Source organism: Diplotaxodon limnothrissa, linkage group LG23 (genome assembly GCF_057381915.1).
Source record: "Diplotaxodon limnothrissa isolate DT_005_m linkage group LG23, D_limnothrissa_male_GT1.1, whole genome shotgun sequence".
NCBI lineage: Eukaryota > Metazoa > Chordata > Actinopteri > Cichliformes > Cichlidae > Diplotaxodon > Diplotaxodon limnothrissa.
The window spans coordinates 42,714,400-42,732,540 of record NC_140617.1 but is presented as its reverse complement, the minus strand read 5'-3'; the positions used below and the strand labels follow the sequence as shown (position 1 = coordinate 42,732,540).

General features: G+C 40.4%; 1 protein-coding gene across 1 annotated transcript; it reads right to left on the bottom strand.

Moving 5' to 3' along the window:
• Nucleotides 1-15,467: 15,467 nt before the first annotated feature.
• LOC146608762 (uncharacterized) lies at nt 15,468-17,100 on the bottom strand. Its single transcript, XM_085348684.1, has 2 exons — nt 16,120-17,100; nt 15,468-15,476 (listed from the first exon to the last, which is right to left on the bottom strand). Exons 1-2 carry the CDS (start codon nt 17,083-17,085, stop codon nt 15,468-15,470), a joined length of 975 nt encoding a protein of 324 aa, XP_085204810.1. The 5' UTR covers nt 17,086-17,100.
• Nucleotides 17,101-18,141: the final 1,041 nt, after the last annotated feature.

The window sequence follows — 18,141 nt, the reverse complement described above, 5'->3', positions numbered from 1 at the left end:
CAACTGTCCTGTAATCTTACACAGAGAAACCAAATCCTGCGTCTTTGCCTTGACAGACGCCTAAAATGGCTCGAGCTGTGGTAAGTTACCCTTCACTGTGTCTGTTTCTAAACATTAAATCGCGTGAATTTTTAAAGAAAAATCCAACAACAACAACAACAATATGTAACAGAGCAAAACGTCAGATGACTTGAATGTTCCTCTGCAACACAAGATCCCTTTGGCTCAAAGTCTGCTTCCTCCACAGGCAAAGGAGAAGCTCCCACGCTCATCCAGTGCAGACCGTTGTGCTCTGGACAATGAAGTTCCCGCTTTCATGTTCAGACCTATCAGTGCACCTGCATGTGAGCTCCCAAGTCCACCACCTGCTGATGACAGCTTTCATTCAAAGGACACAAACAAGATCATTCACCCAGATTTGAAAAATGATCGTTCATCCCTGGATGATGAAGTGGCGTTTTTCATGTGTCCTACTGATGTTCCTCTGCCTCCGAGACCTCCACCCACTGCAGAGTTACGTCTCTGCAGAAAGCGCAGATATTCTGCTGTTTTTTCTGTGGAGGATGAAGAGGAACATTTGATGCCTAAACGCATGAGGCTGATGAGTTCTGATGTTCCAGTTTCTTCAGTTCCTCCACCTGCTGATGACAGCTTTCAGTCAAAGGACACAGACAAGATCATGCATCCAGATTTTAAATATGATTGTTCATCCCTGGATGATGATTTGGCCTTTTTAATGTCTCCTCTGCCTCTGACACCTCCACCCATTGCAGAGTTAGGTCTGGGCAGAAAGCGTAGATATTCTGCTGTTTTTTCTGTGGAGGATGAAGAGGAACCTTTGCCTCAGCCTAAACGCATGAGGCTGATGACTTGGGATGTCTCTAAGTCTCCAGCTGCTGAAAAGAAGTATGTTTGCTTTCCGTGTCCTGAAGATAAGAGGTCTGAGTTACCTCTCAGCTCCCCCCAAGGCCATCCACCATCACCGGTCAATAATAATGACACTGACCAGTGTACCATTCTGCTGCCTCCTGAAATCCCAGTACCTCCAAGTCCTGCCCCTGTTGGAGTTCTAGAAACTGTTGACTTTCCTTGTGTTGATAATTAAATACGTGTTTGTAATAAATTTTTGAGCAAATACATGTTGAAATGATTCAGTTGCTTATGATGGTTATAATTATCCAAACAGTATTGTTCCTAAGAAGATCTTTACTTTTTCTACTTATTTTCTCCATGAACTATTTTGATGTCTATTTTGAAGATCCACTCATATCGTGACAGTATGCTTATTCTCAGTAGAGTGTATAGCCACATCTGAAGAAAGAATAAATTAAAGTCACTCATTAACAACTTACCACATACGCCGGAGCTGAATTCAAGATGTAAGCAGACGTTTCACAGATATCTTGGTTGTCTTTCCATTTCCTACACTAACAGTATCCTGAGAATTGGCTTATACAGCTGATATAAAGGTGAAATTTGATGACTTAATCGAAGCATCATCAGCTTAAATGCAAATGAATCCACTGTACTTGAGGTAACCTAACACTGACCATGAACGCCACAATCACTGTGCGCCAGTCCAACACAGTGCTTTACTGTGAACTCCCCACAGTACTGCAAACTAAAGTGTTTATCTTCCAGTCCAATCCAATCCCTCTTTACTGAGAAAGCACTTTAAAATACCCAGGACAAAACCAAAGTGCTGTACAGTAAATGAGTTAAGAACAATAGAATAAAACTTAACAGTAAGAAAATAAAACACATAATACATAAAAAAAATTTAAACAGCCCTATATTTAAAAACAAGATAAAACAGCAAAAATAAACTAAAAAACTCAAACTAAAAACCAACATCTTACAAGGTGTCAAAGGTCAGGGTGAAGAGATGAGTTTTCAGGAGTGATTTAAGAACAGGCAGAGAAGAAGCCTGTCTAATCTCTAAAGGCAGATCGTGTCACAGTTTCAGAGATGCTACAGCAAAAGCACGATGTCCTCTAAGTTTGCGCTCAGTCCTGGGAACATTCAGGAACAGCTGATCAGCTGACCTGAGACAGCGGGTGGGTTTATAAGACTGTGGCAGCTCAGAGAGTTAAGATGCAGCTAGGTCATGGAGAGCTTTAAAGGCAAATAAAAGAATTTTTAAATGAATGCCAAAAGAAATGGGCAGCCAGTGAAGTGAAGCTAAAATAGGGGAGATGTGCTCAAACCTTCGAGTGCCAGTTAAAACACAAGCTGCCGCATTTTGCACCCTCCATAAACGAGCAGTGGCGTGTCTAGAAATCTTTTGTTGGGGGGGCCAGGTAGGGGCACAGATTTGGAGAAGGGTGGCAGATGTAATTGTCAGATAATGTTAAAAACAATTCTACCAACCGTTAACCATAATTCAATAACCCTATAAACCTAATAACCAAATGCGCTTTTAACTCTTATTAGAATGAGATTTTAACCACTACGGTGCAAAGTTTTTAGATACTGCGTTGATAAAGTACAAGAGATACAATCAGTCAGTGTTTATTCAGCAGTCAAGGACATCAATATTTGCATAGTATTTTTACTGACATGTAGTGCACATATGTTTTGGGCAAAAACATTTTTTAATATTAAAATACGAACATTTGTAACAAACAATTGGCAAATTAGCCAATGCCAATGCAAAACCAATGCCTATTAAAAAAAGAAGATAATCTTCTCACAAACTGAAGTTTGATTTTGAAACAGGAAAAAAGTGTGGAAACAAATGAAAAGACTAACATTTGAATAACACCTGAAAGCAAGTAAATACTTTCTATGCTGCCTTATGGTAAACTTTGGTAATATTGATGTATAAAGAACAACACTGGCTGATGATGAAATACAGTCAGCTGGCATGGTGACACTGCCAGTATTAACCTGCAGGGCTGGACTGGGACAAAAAATTGGGCATTTTGACTACAGACCAGCCCACCAGGTATTAAAGCCATAAAGCCTTTGAATGAAAACAAATGCTGTTGTGACAGCGATGTACACTGTCTTTTTGGTATATGTATGATCTCTATACATTTTACGTCAGATAAAAACTTTGTTCGCAAGATTCAGATAATTATTTAATAAAAGCTAAATATTTGAAATGAGAATAAGAAAGAAAAGTATTTCTTTGTGCCCCCCTCTCCCTGTTAATGCCCTACCTGGCCCCTGGCAACACTTTGCTAGACCCGCCCCTGCACAGTTACCAGCTGTCAGCTACTTAGAAAAAGGATGCTGGTGTTGTCTCTCAGAAACAGTTCATAACTTCCCTTCAACTCATTCATGTCACCTAAAAGGTAAACCTGTTTCTCCATCACTGTTCAGCTCTGATGATTCAGTAAGGACATCTCCTGGTTTCATCTTCATGTTTCCCTCTCACCACATATACAAACCGATATCATGACCAGCAGCTTTACAGCTGTGGCTCCAGCAAACATCAGCTGATACTAGAAATTAATATTAAATAAATTCTAACAACAGCTGATCAAGCTTAAACGTGCTGCTGTTGTTTAGCGCGACATCCGCTGGTTTCCTGTTTCTGGCGCAAAGTGGGCAATAAATAAACAAGAGAGAAAAGCCGATCAGCTGATCATTGATCAGTTTCATGATCAAAGTAGCAACAGAAGAGGGAGGGAGGGGGGGGGGGATAAGAGAAGAGGCAGCTGTGCAGCGTAAAGACAGAATAACTCCAGCTTTTTGTCTTTTCCCATTCTAGCTAAAGTACGGGACAAACTGTGTCTCTTCTCAGCTCAATACAAAACGCATAATATTTTCTCTGAATGAGGGACCATTCCATTTTTTAAGGAGCCGTTGGCAACTCTACTAACTAACCTTATGAATAAAATAAAGTTCACTATCAGTAACATCATAGCAACCGAACAGCTGTATAGAAACTCCTTCATGCTAGCTCACGCAGTACGAGTTATTGTAACTGACTGTAAAAAGTCAGCACAACGAAAATAAACTCCACCTAAACTTGGTTTATATCTGACCCAGATAGACTGCAGGTCATAACTTCTTACCTGAAGTTCAGTTCACCGCCTCCGGCCTCTGCTCCTCGTGCCTTTCCGTCATCCACCTGCCAGCGTGTTGCATCTGCTGGCCTCCACCACTTGCTAATGTTACTGAATCTGTGGAAGCTCCGCAATAGCCACCACCAAACAATTGAGTTATTTTTACACATCTCCCAGCATCTGGCCAATCCACCACCTTTCAGTGTTTATACTGTTACGGGGAAAAAATGAAAAAAAAACCCATTGGCCCATAAAAACGAAAAATCACCATCGGCCCACCAGGCAAATGCCCAGTATGCCCGATGGCCAGTCCAACTATGTCCTCTGGGCTGGAGGGTGGCGGATTAAAAGCTTTGGTGCATTACCGTGAGGCGAAGGCCATCCATCACAGCTTTTTTGGGTTAGATAAATGAAAACTATGTTTTTGTAATAATTCCTGTGACTCCTCCTGCTTTTTCAACTCAGCCCATCACACGTCTATGTCTCTCCTTGTTTCATCTTTTATTATGAAAGGGTTGTGTTTCCATGTTCAGTGTGTTTCATTTTGCTTCCCCTGTGGTGTCAGGTTCATTTGTGTCAGCTGTGTTTCCACTTCCCCTTTTATTTTCTGTGTATTTAAGTCCGCTGTCTTCCTCTGGTCAGTGCTGGTGTGTCTGTTTTCCTCCGTTCACGTTATTCCGGGTTTCAGGTTATCTCCTGATTCTGTTTAGGTCCATGTTCATGTTCATGTTTTTTCATCAGAGTTTCTCACATGCACCTCCTCGGATTCATGTTCATGTTTTTCCTGTCATAGTTGTCATAGTCATACTGAGTTATTCCCAGTGTAGGTTTTAGTTTTAGTTGTCGCCCCTGTTTGCTGGGCCTTGTTTTGTGTTCGTGTTTTTTCAACCTAATAAATGATTTGCTTTTTGTTAAGATTCAGTTCCATCTCTCCCTTGTCTGCTTTCGGGTTCATATTGCAATCACATCAGCCACCGTGACAATAAACTTATTTTGATTTTTAACTTTCTTTATTTTTTCAACAATATTATGTATATATAAACGTTTTGCATCTTACAATATAAAGCCTGGATCCTGCACATATTGCACTTTGAACTTGAACTGTGTTGTCTGTTTATTGGAGATTGTACTACTTGAATTCATTATCCTGGTGATATAACACATTAATTCTCCATTTGGAATCAATATAGTATATAATACAGTATCTGTCTATCCATCTATATAGCTATTGAATTGAACTGGAGTGAATGGAAGAGAATTAAATAATGGATTTCATGTTCATGTTTATCTATGTTGTAACAGTGACGACTTGAGACATCTGTTTGGCCGTATATGAAGAGAATTAAATAAAATTTAAATAAAAATGATATTAACTGTATTTATACATTTTCTATTTTTGGATGAGACACTGTCAGTGTGCTGTTATATAAGTCAGGTATTTTTAAGGCCCAGTGGCGTGTCCAGCGGGGTGGCCTGTGCCCCCCCAGGCCACTCCCCCAACCAGACTGGCCACCCCAGGTGCCACCCCAAAGGCAAAACAATAAAATTCAATCAAATATCAAATGTCCGATTATGTTTTCACGGTGAAGTTCAGATATCCGAGTGTAAGTGAATGCAGCATCGGCTTCTGCGCTATGTGCATCACGTTAGCAAAGGTAGGAGAGCCAAGCACGAAAGACGGCACCGCAGGAAACAATTTTTCGGTGAAAGAAAATGAGGACAGAATAAATGTCCCGGTAAGTAATATTAAGTTTGTTGAGTTTAGTAAACTTCAGTGAAATTAGAATACCAAGGAAAAAATAACACTTATTATTGCAGCCGTCGAATATTTCAGGCAGTATGCTACTGAGGGGAGCTAACATAAGAGTTATGAGTTATAAGATATAATCTAAGTCGTAACATTGCTGTATGGAGCTGCAGATTTGGTTGCAGGTTAACATACCTGGACTGGCCATCGGGCATACTGGGCATATGCCTGGTGACTTATTTTTTTTTGTAAGGGCATGAACAATGAGAGGTGGTGGATTGGCCAGATGCAGGTCGATGTGTAAAAATAACTCAATTGTTTGGTGGTGGCTATGGCGGGGCTTCCACAGAGGCCAGCAGGTGGATGAGGGAAGGGGAGGCAGGAGAAGAGACCCGAGGCAGCCACCAGTCCGAGTGTCAGGTGAACTGAACTTCAGGTAAGAAGTTATGACCTGCAGTCTATCTGGGTCAGATATAAACCAAGTTTAGGTGGAGTTTATTTTCGTTGTGCTGACTTTTTACCGTCAGTTGCAATAACTCGTACTGCGTTCTAGCCAGCTTGACGGAGTTTCTATACAGCTGTTCGGTTGCTATGATGTTACTGATAGTGAACTTTATTTTATTCATAAGGTTAGTTAGTAGAGTTGCCAACGGCTCCTTAAAAAATGGAATGGTCCCTCATTCAGAGAAAATATTACGTGTTTCGTATTGAGCTGAGAAGAGACGCAGTTTGTCCCGAACTTTAGCTAGAATGGGAAAAGACACAAAGCTGGAGTTATTCTGTCTTTACGCTGCACAGCTGCCTCTTCTCTTATCCCCCCCACCCTCCCTCTTCTGTTGCTACTTTAATCATGAAACTGATCAATGATCAGCTGATCGGCTTTTCTCTCTTGTTTATTTATCTCCCACTTTGCGCCAGAAACAGGAATCAGAATACTTTATTGATTCTGATTCCTGTTTCTGGCGCAAAGTGGGAGATAAATAAACAAGAGAGAAAAGCCGATCAGCTGATCATTGGAAACCAGCGGATGTCGCGCTAAACAACAGCAGCACGTTTAAGCTTGATCAGCTGTTGTTAGAATTTATTTAATATTAATTTCTAGTATCAGCTGATGTTTGCTGGAGCCACAGCTGTAAAGCTGCTGGTCATGATGTCGGTTTGTATATGTGGTGAGAGGGAAACATGAAGATGAAACCAGGAGATGTCCTTACTGAATCATCAGAGCAGAACAGTGATGGAGAAACAGGTTTACCTTTTAGGTGACATGAATGAGTTGAAGGGAAGTTATGAACTGTTTCTGAGAGACAAATAACACCAGCATCCTTTTTTTATGTAGCTGACAGCTGGTAACTGTGCAGGGGCGGGTCTAGGAAAGTTTTGCCAGGGGGGCAGGTAGGGCATTAACAGGGAGAGGGGGGCACAAAGAAATACTTTTCTTTCTTATTCTCATTTCAAATATTTAGCTTTTATTAAATAATTATCTGAATCTTACAACCAAAGTTTTTATCTGACATAAATGTATAGAAACCATACATATACCAACAAGACAGTGTACATATGGAAAAGATATATATAAATTTTATAAAGTTTGTAAATGTCTTGTGTGAAACTTGTATGAAAAGCATACAAGAGTAAAAACAGATATAAGATCCCTTGAAAGATTATATAATGAATCTTGTATGTTTTGGATACTTACTAAAACAATATATGAAAGTAATGAGAAAGTGGCCACTTTCATGAGTAAATCATATACGTTTTTACTATTTCTTTTCCATATGGGACTGTCACAACAGCATTTGTTTTCATTCAAAGGCTTTATGGCTTTAATACCTGGTGGGCTGGTCTGTAGTCAAAATGCCCAATTTTCTGTCCCAGTCCAGCCCTGCAGGTTAATACTGGCAGTGTCACCATGCCAGCTGACTGTATTTCATCATCAGCCAGTGTTGTTCTTTATACATCAATATTACCAAAGTTTACCATAAGGCAGCATAGAAAGTATTTACTTGCTTTCAGGTGTTATTCAAATGTTAGTCTTTTCAGTTGTTTCCACACTTTTTCCTGTTTCAAAATCAAACTTCAGTTTGTGAGAAGATTATCTTCTTTTTTTAATAGGCATTGGTTTTGCATTGGCATTGGCTAATTTGTCAATTGTTTGTTACAAATGTTCGTATTTTAATATTCAAAAATGTTTTTGCCCAAAACATATGTGCACTACATGTCAGTAAAAATACTATGCAAATATTGATGTCCTTGACTGCTGAATAAACACTGACTGATTGTATCTCTTGTACTTTATCAACGCAGTATCTAAAAACTTTGCACCGTAGTGGTTAAAATCTCATTCTAATAAGAGTTAAAAGCGCATTCGCTTATTAGGTTTATAGGGTTATTGAATTATGGTTAACGGTTGGTAGAATTTTTTTTAAACATTATCTGCCAATTACATCTGGCACCCTTCTCCAAATCTGTGCCCCTACCTGGCCCCCTAACAAAAATTTTCTAGACACGCCACTGTTAAGGCCTGACTGGTGGCATTGGTGCCCATTGCTTTACTGTGCTGTTGGATGTGTATGTGGGCTATCCCTTGTACCTGACATTTGACTGGGCATCACTGTGTTGCTATGGCATGATCCTGGTAGTTGTTGTTAATAAAACAATAACAAATTCAAATTCAAACATTGCTGCATTCTTCTGTCACTGAGGATTCCAAACCTGCACTCAGTCTCCTCATTACTTTGGTACTGAACAGACAAACTTTGGAGCTCCTGCAAACTTTATTCACAAACTGCAACTATTTTACACAAATCTGCGACTGACAACAAGCACAGAGACTTCAAACAATCACTGAAGTAAGGACTGAAAGATTTACTTTTAAACAATAATGATTAAGACCTTTTTCGTAAGGTTGTTTTCCCTTGATTGCCAGCTGTTACTGTTTTTATCTTCATATCTTTCATATTTGTCCACCTAAACAATGCTTTAATGATACAGTTTGAGAAGTTTGATATGAATTTATCCAACTGACTTGAAAATGAAACTGACAACTGTCCTGTAATCTTACACAGAGAAACCAAATCCTGCGTCTTTGCCTTGACAGACGCCTAAAATGGCTCGAGCTGTGGTAAGTTACCCTTCACTGTGTCTGTTTCTAAACATTAAATCTCGTGAATTTTTAAAGAAAAATCCAACAACAACAATAATAATATGTAACAGAGCAAAACGTCAGATGACTTGAATGTTCCTCTGCAACACAAGATCCCTTTGGCTCAAAGTCTGCTTCCTCCACAGGCAAAGGAGAAGCTCCCACACTCATCCAGTGCAGACCGTTGTGCTCTGGACAATGAAGTTCCCGCTTTCATGTTCAGACCTATCAGTGCACCTGCATGTGAGCTCCCAAGTCCACCACCTGCTGATGCCAGCTTTCATTCAAAGGACACAAACAAGATCATTCACCCAGATTTGAAAAATGATCGTTCATCCCTGGATGATGAAGTGGCGTTTTTCATGTGTCCTACTGATGTTCCTCTGCCTCCGAGACCTCCACCCACTGCAGAGTTACGTCTCTGCAGAAAGCGCAGATATTCTGCTGCTTTTTTCTATGTGGAGGATGAAGAGGAACATTTGATGTCTAAACGCATGAGGCTGATGAGTTCTGATGTTCCAGTTTCTTCAGTTCCTCCACCTGCTGATGCCAGCTTTCAGTCAAAGGACACAGACAAGATCATGCATCCAGATTTTAAATATGATTGTTCATCCCTGGATGATGATTTGGCCTTTTTAATGTCTCCTCTGCCTCTGACACCTCCACCCATTGCAGAGTTAGGTCTGGGCAGAAAGCGTAGATATTCAAGCGTTTTTTCTGTGGAGGATGAAGAGGAACATTTGCCTCAGCCTAAACGCATGAGGCTGATGACTTGGGATGTCTCTAAGTCTCCAGCTGCTGAAAAGAAGTATGTTTGCTTTCCGTGTCCTGAAGATAAGAGGTCTGAGTTACCTCTCAGCTCCCCCCAAGGCCATCCACCATCACCGGTCAATAATAATGACACTGACCAGTGTACCATTCTGCTGCCTCCTGAAATCCCAGTACCTCCAAGTCCTGCCCCTGTTGGAGTTCTAGAAACTGTTGACTTTCCTTGTGTTGATAATTAAATACGTGTTTGTAATAAATTTTTGAGCAAATACATGTTGAAATGATTCAGTTGCTTATGATGGTTATAATTATCCAAACAGTATTGTTCCTAAGAAGATCTTTACTTTTTCTACTTATTTTCTCCATGAACTATTTTGATGTCTATTTTGAAGATCCACTCATATCGTGACAGTATGCTTATTCTCAGTAGAGTGTATAGCCACATCTGAAGAAAGAATAAATTAAAGTCACTCATTAACAACTTACCACATACGCCGGAGCTGAATTCAAGATGTAAGCAGACGTTTCACAGATATCTTGGTTGTCTTTCCATTTCCTACACTAACAGTATCCTGAGAATTGTCTTATACAGCTGATATAAAGGTGAAATTTGAGGACTTAATCTAAGCATCATCAGCTTAAATGCATATGAATCCACTGTACTTGAGGTAACCTAACACTGACCATGAACGCCACAATCACTGTGCGCCAGTCCAACGCAGTGCTTTACTGTGAACTCACCACAGTACTGCAAACTAAAGTGTTTATCTTCCAGTCCAATCCAATCCATCTTTATTGAGAAAGCACTTTAAAATACCCAGGACAAAACCAAAGTGCTGTACAGTAAATGAGTTAAGAACAATAGAATAAAACATAACAGTAAAAAAATAAAACACATAATACATAAAAAATTTAAACAGCCCTATATTTAAAAACAAGATAAAACAGCAAAAATAAACTAAAAAACTCAAACTAAAAACCAACATCTTACAAGGTGTCAAAGGTCAGGGTGAAGAGATGAGTTTTCAGGAGTGATTTAAGAACAGGCAGAGAAGAAGCCTGTCTAATCTCTAAAGGCAGATCGTGTCACAGTTTCAGAGATGCTACAGCAAAAGTACGATGTCCTCTAAGTTTACGCTCAGTCCTGGGAACATTCAGGAACAGCTGATCAGCTGATCTGAGACAGCGGGTGGGTTTATAAGACTGTGGCAGCTCAGAGAGTTAAGATGCAGCTAGGTCATGGAGAGCTTTAAAGGCAAATAAAAGAATTTTTAAATGAATGCCAAAAGAAATGGGCAGCCAGTGAAGTGAAGCTAAAATAGGGGAGATGTGCTCAAACCTTCGAGTGCCAGTTAAAACACAAGCTGCCGCATTTTGCACCCTCCGTAAACGAGCAGTGGCGTGTCTAGAAAATTTTTGTTGGGGGGGCCAGGTAGGGGCACAGATTTGGAGAAGGGTGGCAGATGTAATTGTCAGATAATGTTAAAAACAATTCTACCAACCGTTAACCATAATTCAATAACCCTATAAACCTAATAAGCGAATGCGCTTTTAACTCTTATTAGTATGAGATTTTAACCACTACGGTGAAAAGTTTTTAGATACTGCGTTGATAAAGTACAAGAGATACAATCAGTCAGTGTTTATTCAGCAGTCAAGGACATCAATATTTGCATAGTATTTTTACTGACATGTAGTGCACATATGTTTTGGGCAAAAACATTTTTTAATATTAAAATACGAACATTTTAACATACAATTGGCAAATTAGGCCTGGGGGGGCACAGGCCACCCCGCTGGACACGCCACTGTAAACGAGTCACGTATGAAGCACTGATCGCTATATAAAGTGCATTACAGTAATCCAGCCGAGTGTAAGTAAGTAAGTAAGTAAAATTTTATTTATATAGCACATTTATAGATAAAAGATCACAAAGTGCTTTACAAGGTATAGGAACAGATTAAAAAGACAAAGTACAGTCAAAAGTTAACAAAATGCAATTTTAAAAAGATGTGTTTTTAGCTGTTTTTTAAAAGTAATCAGTGAATCAGCAGATCTTAAGTTCTGAGGAAGAGAATTCCACAGTCTGGCGGCCACAGTAGCAAAAGCTCGATCACCCCTAGTTTTCAGTCTCGTATACTGAATAACAAGTAATCCCTGACCACAAGACCTCAGAGACCTACTAGGGGCATAGGGCTGTAAAAGTTCAATGATGTATGATGGTGCTTGTTCTTGAAGAGCCTTAAATGTCAGAACTAGAATCTTAAAGTGGACTCTGAATTCGACAGGGAGCCAGTGTAACTGTATAAGCAACGGTGTTATATGTGAGTATTTCGATGTTTTCGTCAGAAGCCTTGCTGCAGCATTTTGGACAGTCTGCAGACGCTCCAGGGAACTTTTGTTTAGACATGTGAACAGTGAATTGCAATAGTCCAGTTGTGATGAAATAAAAGCATGAATCACAATCTCCAGTTCAGTATGAGATATTATGGGGCTCAATTTAGAAATATTTCTTAAATGATAGAAGCAAGACCGAACCAGAGATTTGACGTGAATATCCAATGTAAGAGCAGGATCGAAGGTTATCCCTAGGTTCCTGATAGATGGTTTCACAAATGTTGAAAGGGGACCAAGAGCATTCATTATGCTGGGTACATGTCTGTCTGGAGCACATAAAAGGACTTCAGTTTTATTTTCATTTAGTTGGAGGAAATTGTCGGCCATCCAACCTTTGATGGTTTCCAAACACACATTTAAAATCCGCAGCTTAGAAGCATCTTCAGGTTTAAAAGATATATATAGTTGGATGTCGTCTGCGTAGCAGTGGTAACAAATATCCTCAAAAGGGCTCAAAATATGCTGGAGAGGAAGTAAATAAATTAAAAACAATAATGGCCCCAGCACAGAGCCTTGTGGCACACCAAAGGACAGGGACGTAGAAGATGACCTGTACTTAGAAACTGCCACAGAAGAGTATCGTTCACAAAGATACGAGGAGAACCACTCTAAGGCAGACCCAGATACACCGACCCAGTATTTCAGCCTATCAAGCAAAATATAATGGTCAACGGTGTCAAAGGCCGACGTGAGATCCAACATTAAGAGAACAGACCACTTACCTGCATCGTTTTGCATCAGAATGTCATTGGAAACTCTAAGAAGGGCTGTTTCAGTAGAATGAGCTTTACGAAAGCCAGACTGAAATTTGTCAAAGATATTATATTTGTCTAAAACTGCTGTAAGCTGCTTAGCCACAATCTTCTCTAAAATCTTAGCAATTAACGGTATTTTTGAGATCGGTCTGTAGTTGCTAGTGAGAGATGGGTCCAGCATAGGCTTTTTTAACAGGGGGTATATAACAGCAGTTTTAAAATAAGCAGGGACTTTGCCAGATCCCAAAGAGGTGTTAATTATAGTGAGCATACAGGGACCAATAGAGTAAAAGACATTTTTGAATAACGATGCGGGTAAAATGTCGAGTGAACAAGAGGATACTTTTGTTGCACTAACTATTTTTCCCAGCTCGGATAGTGAAACAGGTAAAAATCTTTCTAAAACAACAGGCCGAACTGGCGTGGGAACTGACAGTGCAGATGCTGATGGGGACAATTTTTTCCTTATATTGCTAATTTTTTCTAAAAAGAAAGCAAGAAATTTTTCACAGTCTTCAGCAGAAGAAATAATGGCAGCAGGTGGAGCAGGAGTAATGATATCAGTATCAAATAAGACCTTAGGATTACCTCTGCTCTTTGCAACCAACTGAGAAAAGTAAGCAGCCCTTGCATCTCTAATAGCATTGTTAAAAGAGGCTAAAAGATCCTTTAAATAAAGGAGATGAACATTTAAATGAGTTTTCCTCCATAACCGCTCAGCTTTACGACAATTACGTTTTATAGAGCGGATGTTGTCATTTAGCCAAGGTAGGGACTTGGAAACAGGCACAGGTCTCATTTTAACCGGACAGATTTCATCTAAGATCGAAAGACAATGATGATTAAATAGATCCGTTGAGAAATCAACACCGTTTTGTGGGGATAGTGTTAAATTAAAAGCATCTGAGAACTTCTGCGCTGTGGAGGAATTTATAATGCGCGACATAACTGTCCGGTGAACAGGAGACATAGGCTACACTAAGCAGCAGCAGTGTACTCCTAGTATGTACAATGCATCACTATGAGACATAAATGCACACTTAGTGTGATGTATTCTTAACAACTTTGAATGATGGGTATGAAGTGAGAGGCATTTAATGAACTGGAAGTGCTTCTCTGAGCCCTCACACGCCCAAGACAGATTAGGAAGAGAGGGGAACCAGGTTGACTTCCACATGGTTTGCTGGGGACGCTGCCAGGGAGGAGAATGTCAATTTTAAAAGAGCGTCTCGTTCCTCTGGCAGGGCTGGACTGGGACAAAAAAATCGGCCCGGGCATTTTGACTAGAGACCAGCCCACCAGGTATTATAGGAAAAACCATAAAGCCTTTGAAAGAAAACAAACGCTGTTGTCACAGTGATGTACACTGTCTTGTTGGTATATATGCGTCAGTCTAATAAACTTAAACCTACACCATCCTCCCTATTCTGGTATTCTAAACAGTACCCGAAAGTAGACTGCTTGGTCGAGTTAACCTCCTGAACTATCTACAACACATGGTGAAAACCTGAAATTAAGACAGAGAAGACTAGAGGTGAGACATGATCATTACTGATTACTGATGACAGATTTAGATATATTTTCATAAACCATTCATTTACCACATCAATAAACAGCATGGCAGGGCAAAATATTTTTTCCAACATGGCAACCTTTAAAAAGTGAAAGGAGACAGGAAGACAGGTGAGAAAGAATAAAACTTAATTGACTTTTTGATGGCATTTTACACACAGTACTGGTACAGAATCTAGAAAATGTGGGAAAATACTGGCATCATATACGGTACTTACTTCTGAAGAAATTATGATGGGACCCTAAAAAAATTACTATGTACAATAATGGATTTCTATACATTTGACATCAGATGAAAATGTTTGTTGTAAGATTCAGATAATTATTTATTAAAAGCGAGACATTTTAAATGAGAATAAGAAAGAAAAGTATTTCCTTGTGCCCCCCTCTCCCTAAATTCTAACAACAGCTGATCAAGCTTAAACGTGCTGCTGTTGTTTAGCGTGACATCTGGCGGTTTCCTCTTTCTGGCACAAAGTGGGCAATAAACAAACAAGAGAGAAAAGCCGATCAGCTGATCATGGATCAGTTTAATGATTGAAGTAGTGTTGGGGGAAAACTCTGTAAAAAACCCAGGAGAAATAAAGACACAATGAGACAAGGTTTCTTTTTATGCTTTAACGTGAACACGGGTGAGCTGCTGAGAACAACTCACATCGTGAACAGAGGCTTGGCACTTTTTATAGGAAAGACAGTGAGAACAGGATAAGAAAATAATAAACAGATAAAATAAACAACTCCATATGTGGCGCTAGTCTCGTCAGCAGAGAGCTGGGAGAAAGCTGTGAGAGATAAAACAATCTAAAACAATATGTCCCAAAACAATATGTCTTCGCTGGGAAAGTCTAAGAGGATAATTCTAAACTAATCTAACCATAGACAAAGGGCAGATAAAAGGCATCTTTGTACATTTAAAAGAAGGTAAAGAAACATAGAATCATTTTCCACTAACATTCCCCCCTGTTTTAACTTATTTTAAATGTATACAACAATTGTCTGTCAAGGTTATTTATTAAGTATCTTTAGCAATTTTTTAATGGTCAAAATGTCAACAAAGCAGAAATTTAAATCATGTGGCCTAAAGAATAAAACAATAAAAGAAAAAAAGAACTAAGGAAGACACAGTAAAAGAAAATACAAAAGTGATAATGAAGGAAAATAATAAAACTAAAACTACAAAAAATAAAAAAAATAAAAGAATAAGAAAACCTTATGTTGTACCTGTATAAACTACTAATGTGTTAATCAGTGCATGACCACTTGACAAGTCATTTTTAATCACCACGTCATTTATTAGCAGCTATTACAAGTTCCTCTAACAGAATTTCAACGGGATGCTGTTCTTCTTAAGGCACGGCAACATAAGCAGTCATTGTAGTTGTTATCATCTTTGAAATCATTACTCTGAGACATGGCAACACACACAACACTAATATTAGCAGTGCTATCATGATGAGACCTAGAAGGACAAACGGTCTTGCTACAGCAGCCAGCCATGAACCGCCGAACAGCCAGTCCAGCCAGCCTTGTGCTGTAGCTGCTCCAGGTGTGTGGTCAGTGAGATATTGTTGCAGAACGGTCAAATTCTGCAAAGCTTCATAAATGTCACCTCCAGCTTCGTATCCATCAGGGATAAAAGTGCAACATGTCTCCCCGATCAGCTTGCAAACTCCTCCTTGTGATGCTGTTAGCAGGTCTAGAGTCAGTCTGTTCTGCAGCACCATCGTTCTCATGGCCTTCTGTTCTCCTGCTAAGGCCGTTCCCAGGGTCTTAGTTAAGTTGATGTGTCGTAGCAGATCATATCGGTTGATTTCCACGTGATCCCGCACCTCGGCAACTCCAATGCCGGGGATCAAGCTCTGTAAGAATTTCACTCCTCCTCCCCAGATGCGAAACTCTCCCGGCACTCCAGTGTCCACTGTAATGCCGAAAGAATTGGGTGAGGCGATGTCCACTTCACGTCTCTGTCGGCTGCTTGGGTGATGTGCAACACTTTGCATGAAGAAGACGTGATCTGATAATTGCACCAGGGCGCACAGACCCCCCCAACCTCCAGGGAGTGACAGATAAGCCTTATTGCCACATAGGAAGTACCAGTCAGCCAAAACTCTGGTTCCTCTGCTGCTGGGTGCCGTCCGTGCACATCCTGTCTGGTACTGAGTCTTTGTTTGTAGTGGCATTCGGTAGCTGTAGTCGGAGCGACAGTTGAGGCTCATCAGCGTCGCGTTACTGTCACAGGTTGTGTTGGTTGAACAGGCCATACACTTCCTCTCATTCCTCGGTGGGCAGAAAGTGTATATGTATTTACATAGGTGAGTAGGCAGCTCCCCCACTGCCCGCGATCCATTGTTCATCACACATACTGGCAGTTGTGATGCGTTCAGTTTGTTCAGTAGAATTACATCAGGCAGTGGGTCTGAGACTTGGGGCCAGGTCAGTAGGTAGGTCTGTCCGGAACAGTTCACATTTGTGGGTGATGATGACCTCCAGGTTGCTTTTGCTGGGATGCTGTAGTTGGCCTTGGACCAAAGAGTACCGTAGCCTGGATGTGTTGCCAGGCCCAACAGGCACCAACTGCGATCTTCAGGTATGCTGTACGGCCACAGGCCAGACGTCTGTGAGGATAGGGGCATATGGGTACATGCATAGCAGTCAGTTTTATTATTCAAGTGAGCTGTAGTGTTCATAAACTGCCACCAGAAGTTAGTAGCGTAGCCATGGGGAAACTTGGTGTACTTTCCTTTGTCATACAGTGTCTGCCTTTTCTTCATATAGCGTGACTTGTTGTCCCTCACGGAAGCAAAGATGAGGAGCCCGGCCAGGGTCAGGGCCGCTGCAGTTATTAGGAGCCACCACCTCATGACAACAGGACACACCCTCCTGTCGTGAGTAGACCCCCCGGCCAGAAAGGCTGTTCCCTCCACCGGGCGAGATCACAACAATTGGGCGAGCCTGTGTCGGCTGAGTTTAGATGGCTTCACTTACTCGCCTGCAGTGACTCTGATGGATCCAGGATGGTCGTTCCGCAATTTTGCAAGCGGTGGGCGTGGTGAGGAGAACCTGATGTGGTCCCTCCCACCTAGGTGCGCTCCAGTTTTTCCTTTGGAGCACCTTGATCAGTATGGAACGCCAGGACTGCCATAATGAATTAATTAAATACACCATTAAATAATTAATTAAATGTGGCAATAATTAATTAAAATTGGAATTAATTAATTAAATAAATAGTTATGACACATGTAATTAATTAATTATTGACACATTTAATTAATTATTTATGTATTTCACATTTTAATTAATTATTGACACATTTAATTAATTATTTAATGATATATTTATTTATTTCATTTTGGCAGTCCTGACGCCTGGCTCTCGTCATGAAATAATTTTATCTGTCAGCCTCACCCATCAAACTCAGGGGGCGGGGTTAACGCTGCCCATGCAGCTTCTCTAACATTTGATTGGTTGCCGTGCAAAGTAAGTCAAAACAGGTCGATCCTAGAAAATCGATTGCTTGTGTAGACTTGGGGCAGCCAGTTATCCCAGAATGCAGATCAAATCACAGGCAGCAATGGTGGTGGTGTAGTTTTAAAATACCCCGTTTTTCTGTCACCAGCTACACTTTTAACAGTGTTTTAGCCGCGAATGTCGCGACGTATGTCTGGTCAGGTTGTCAACATAGAACATGTTTGCAAAAGTGCTCAGATGTTTTCAGAGATTTCACTAGCTCTGCTAACAGTTAG

Bases quoted from the DNA above. Each gene is read 5' to 3' on its own strand.
- LOC146608762 (XM_085348684.1), bottom strand. From the start codon at position 17,085: ATGAACACTACAGCTCACTTGAATAATAAAACTGACTGCTATGCATGT.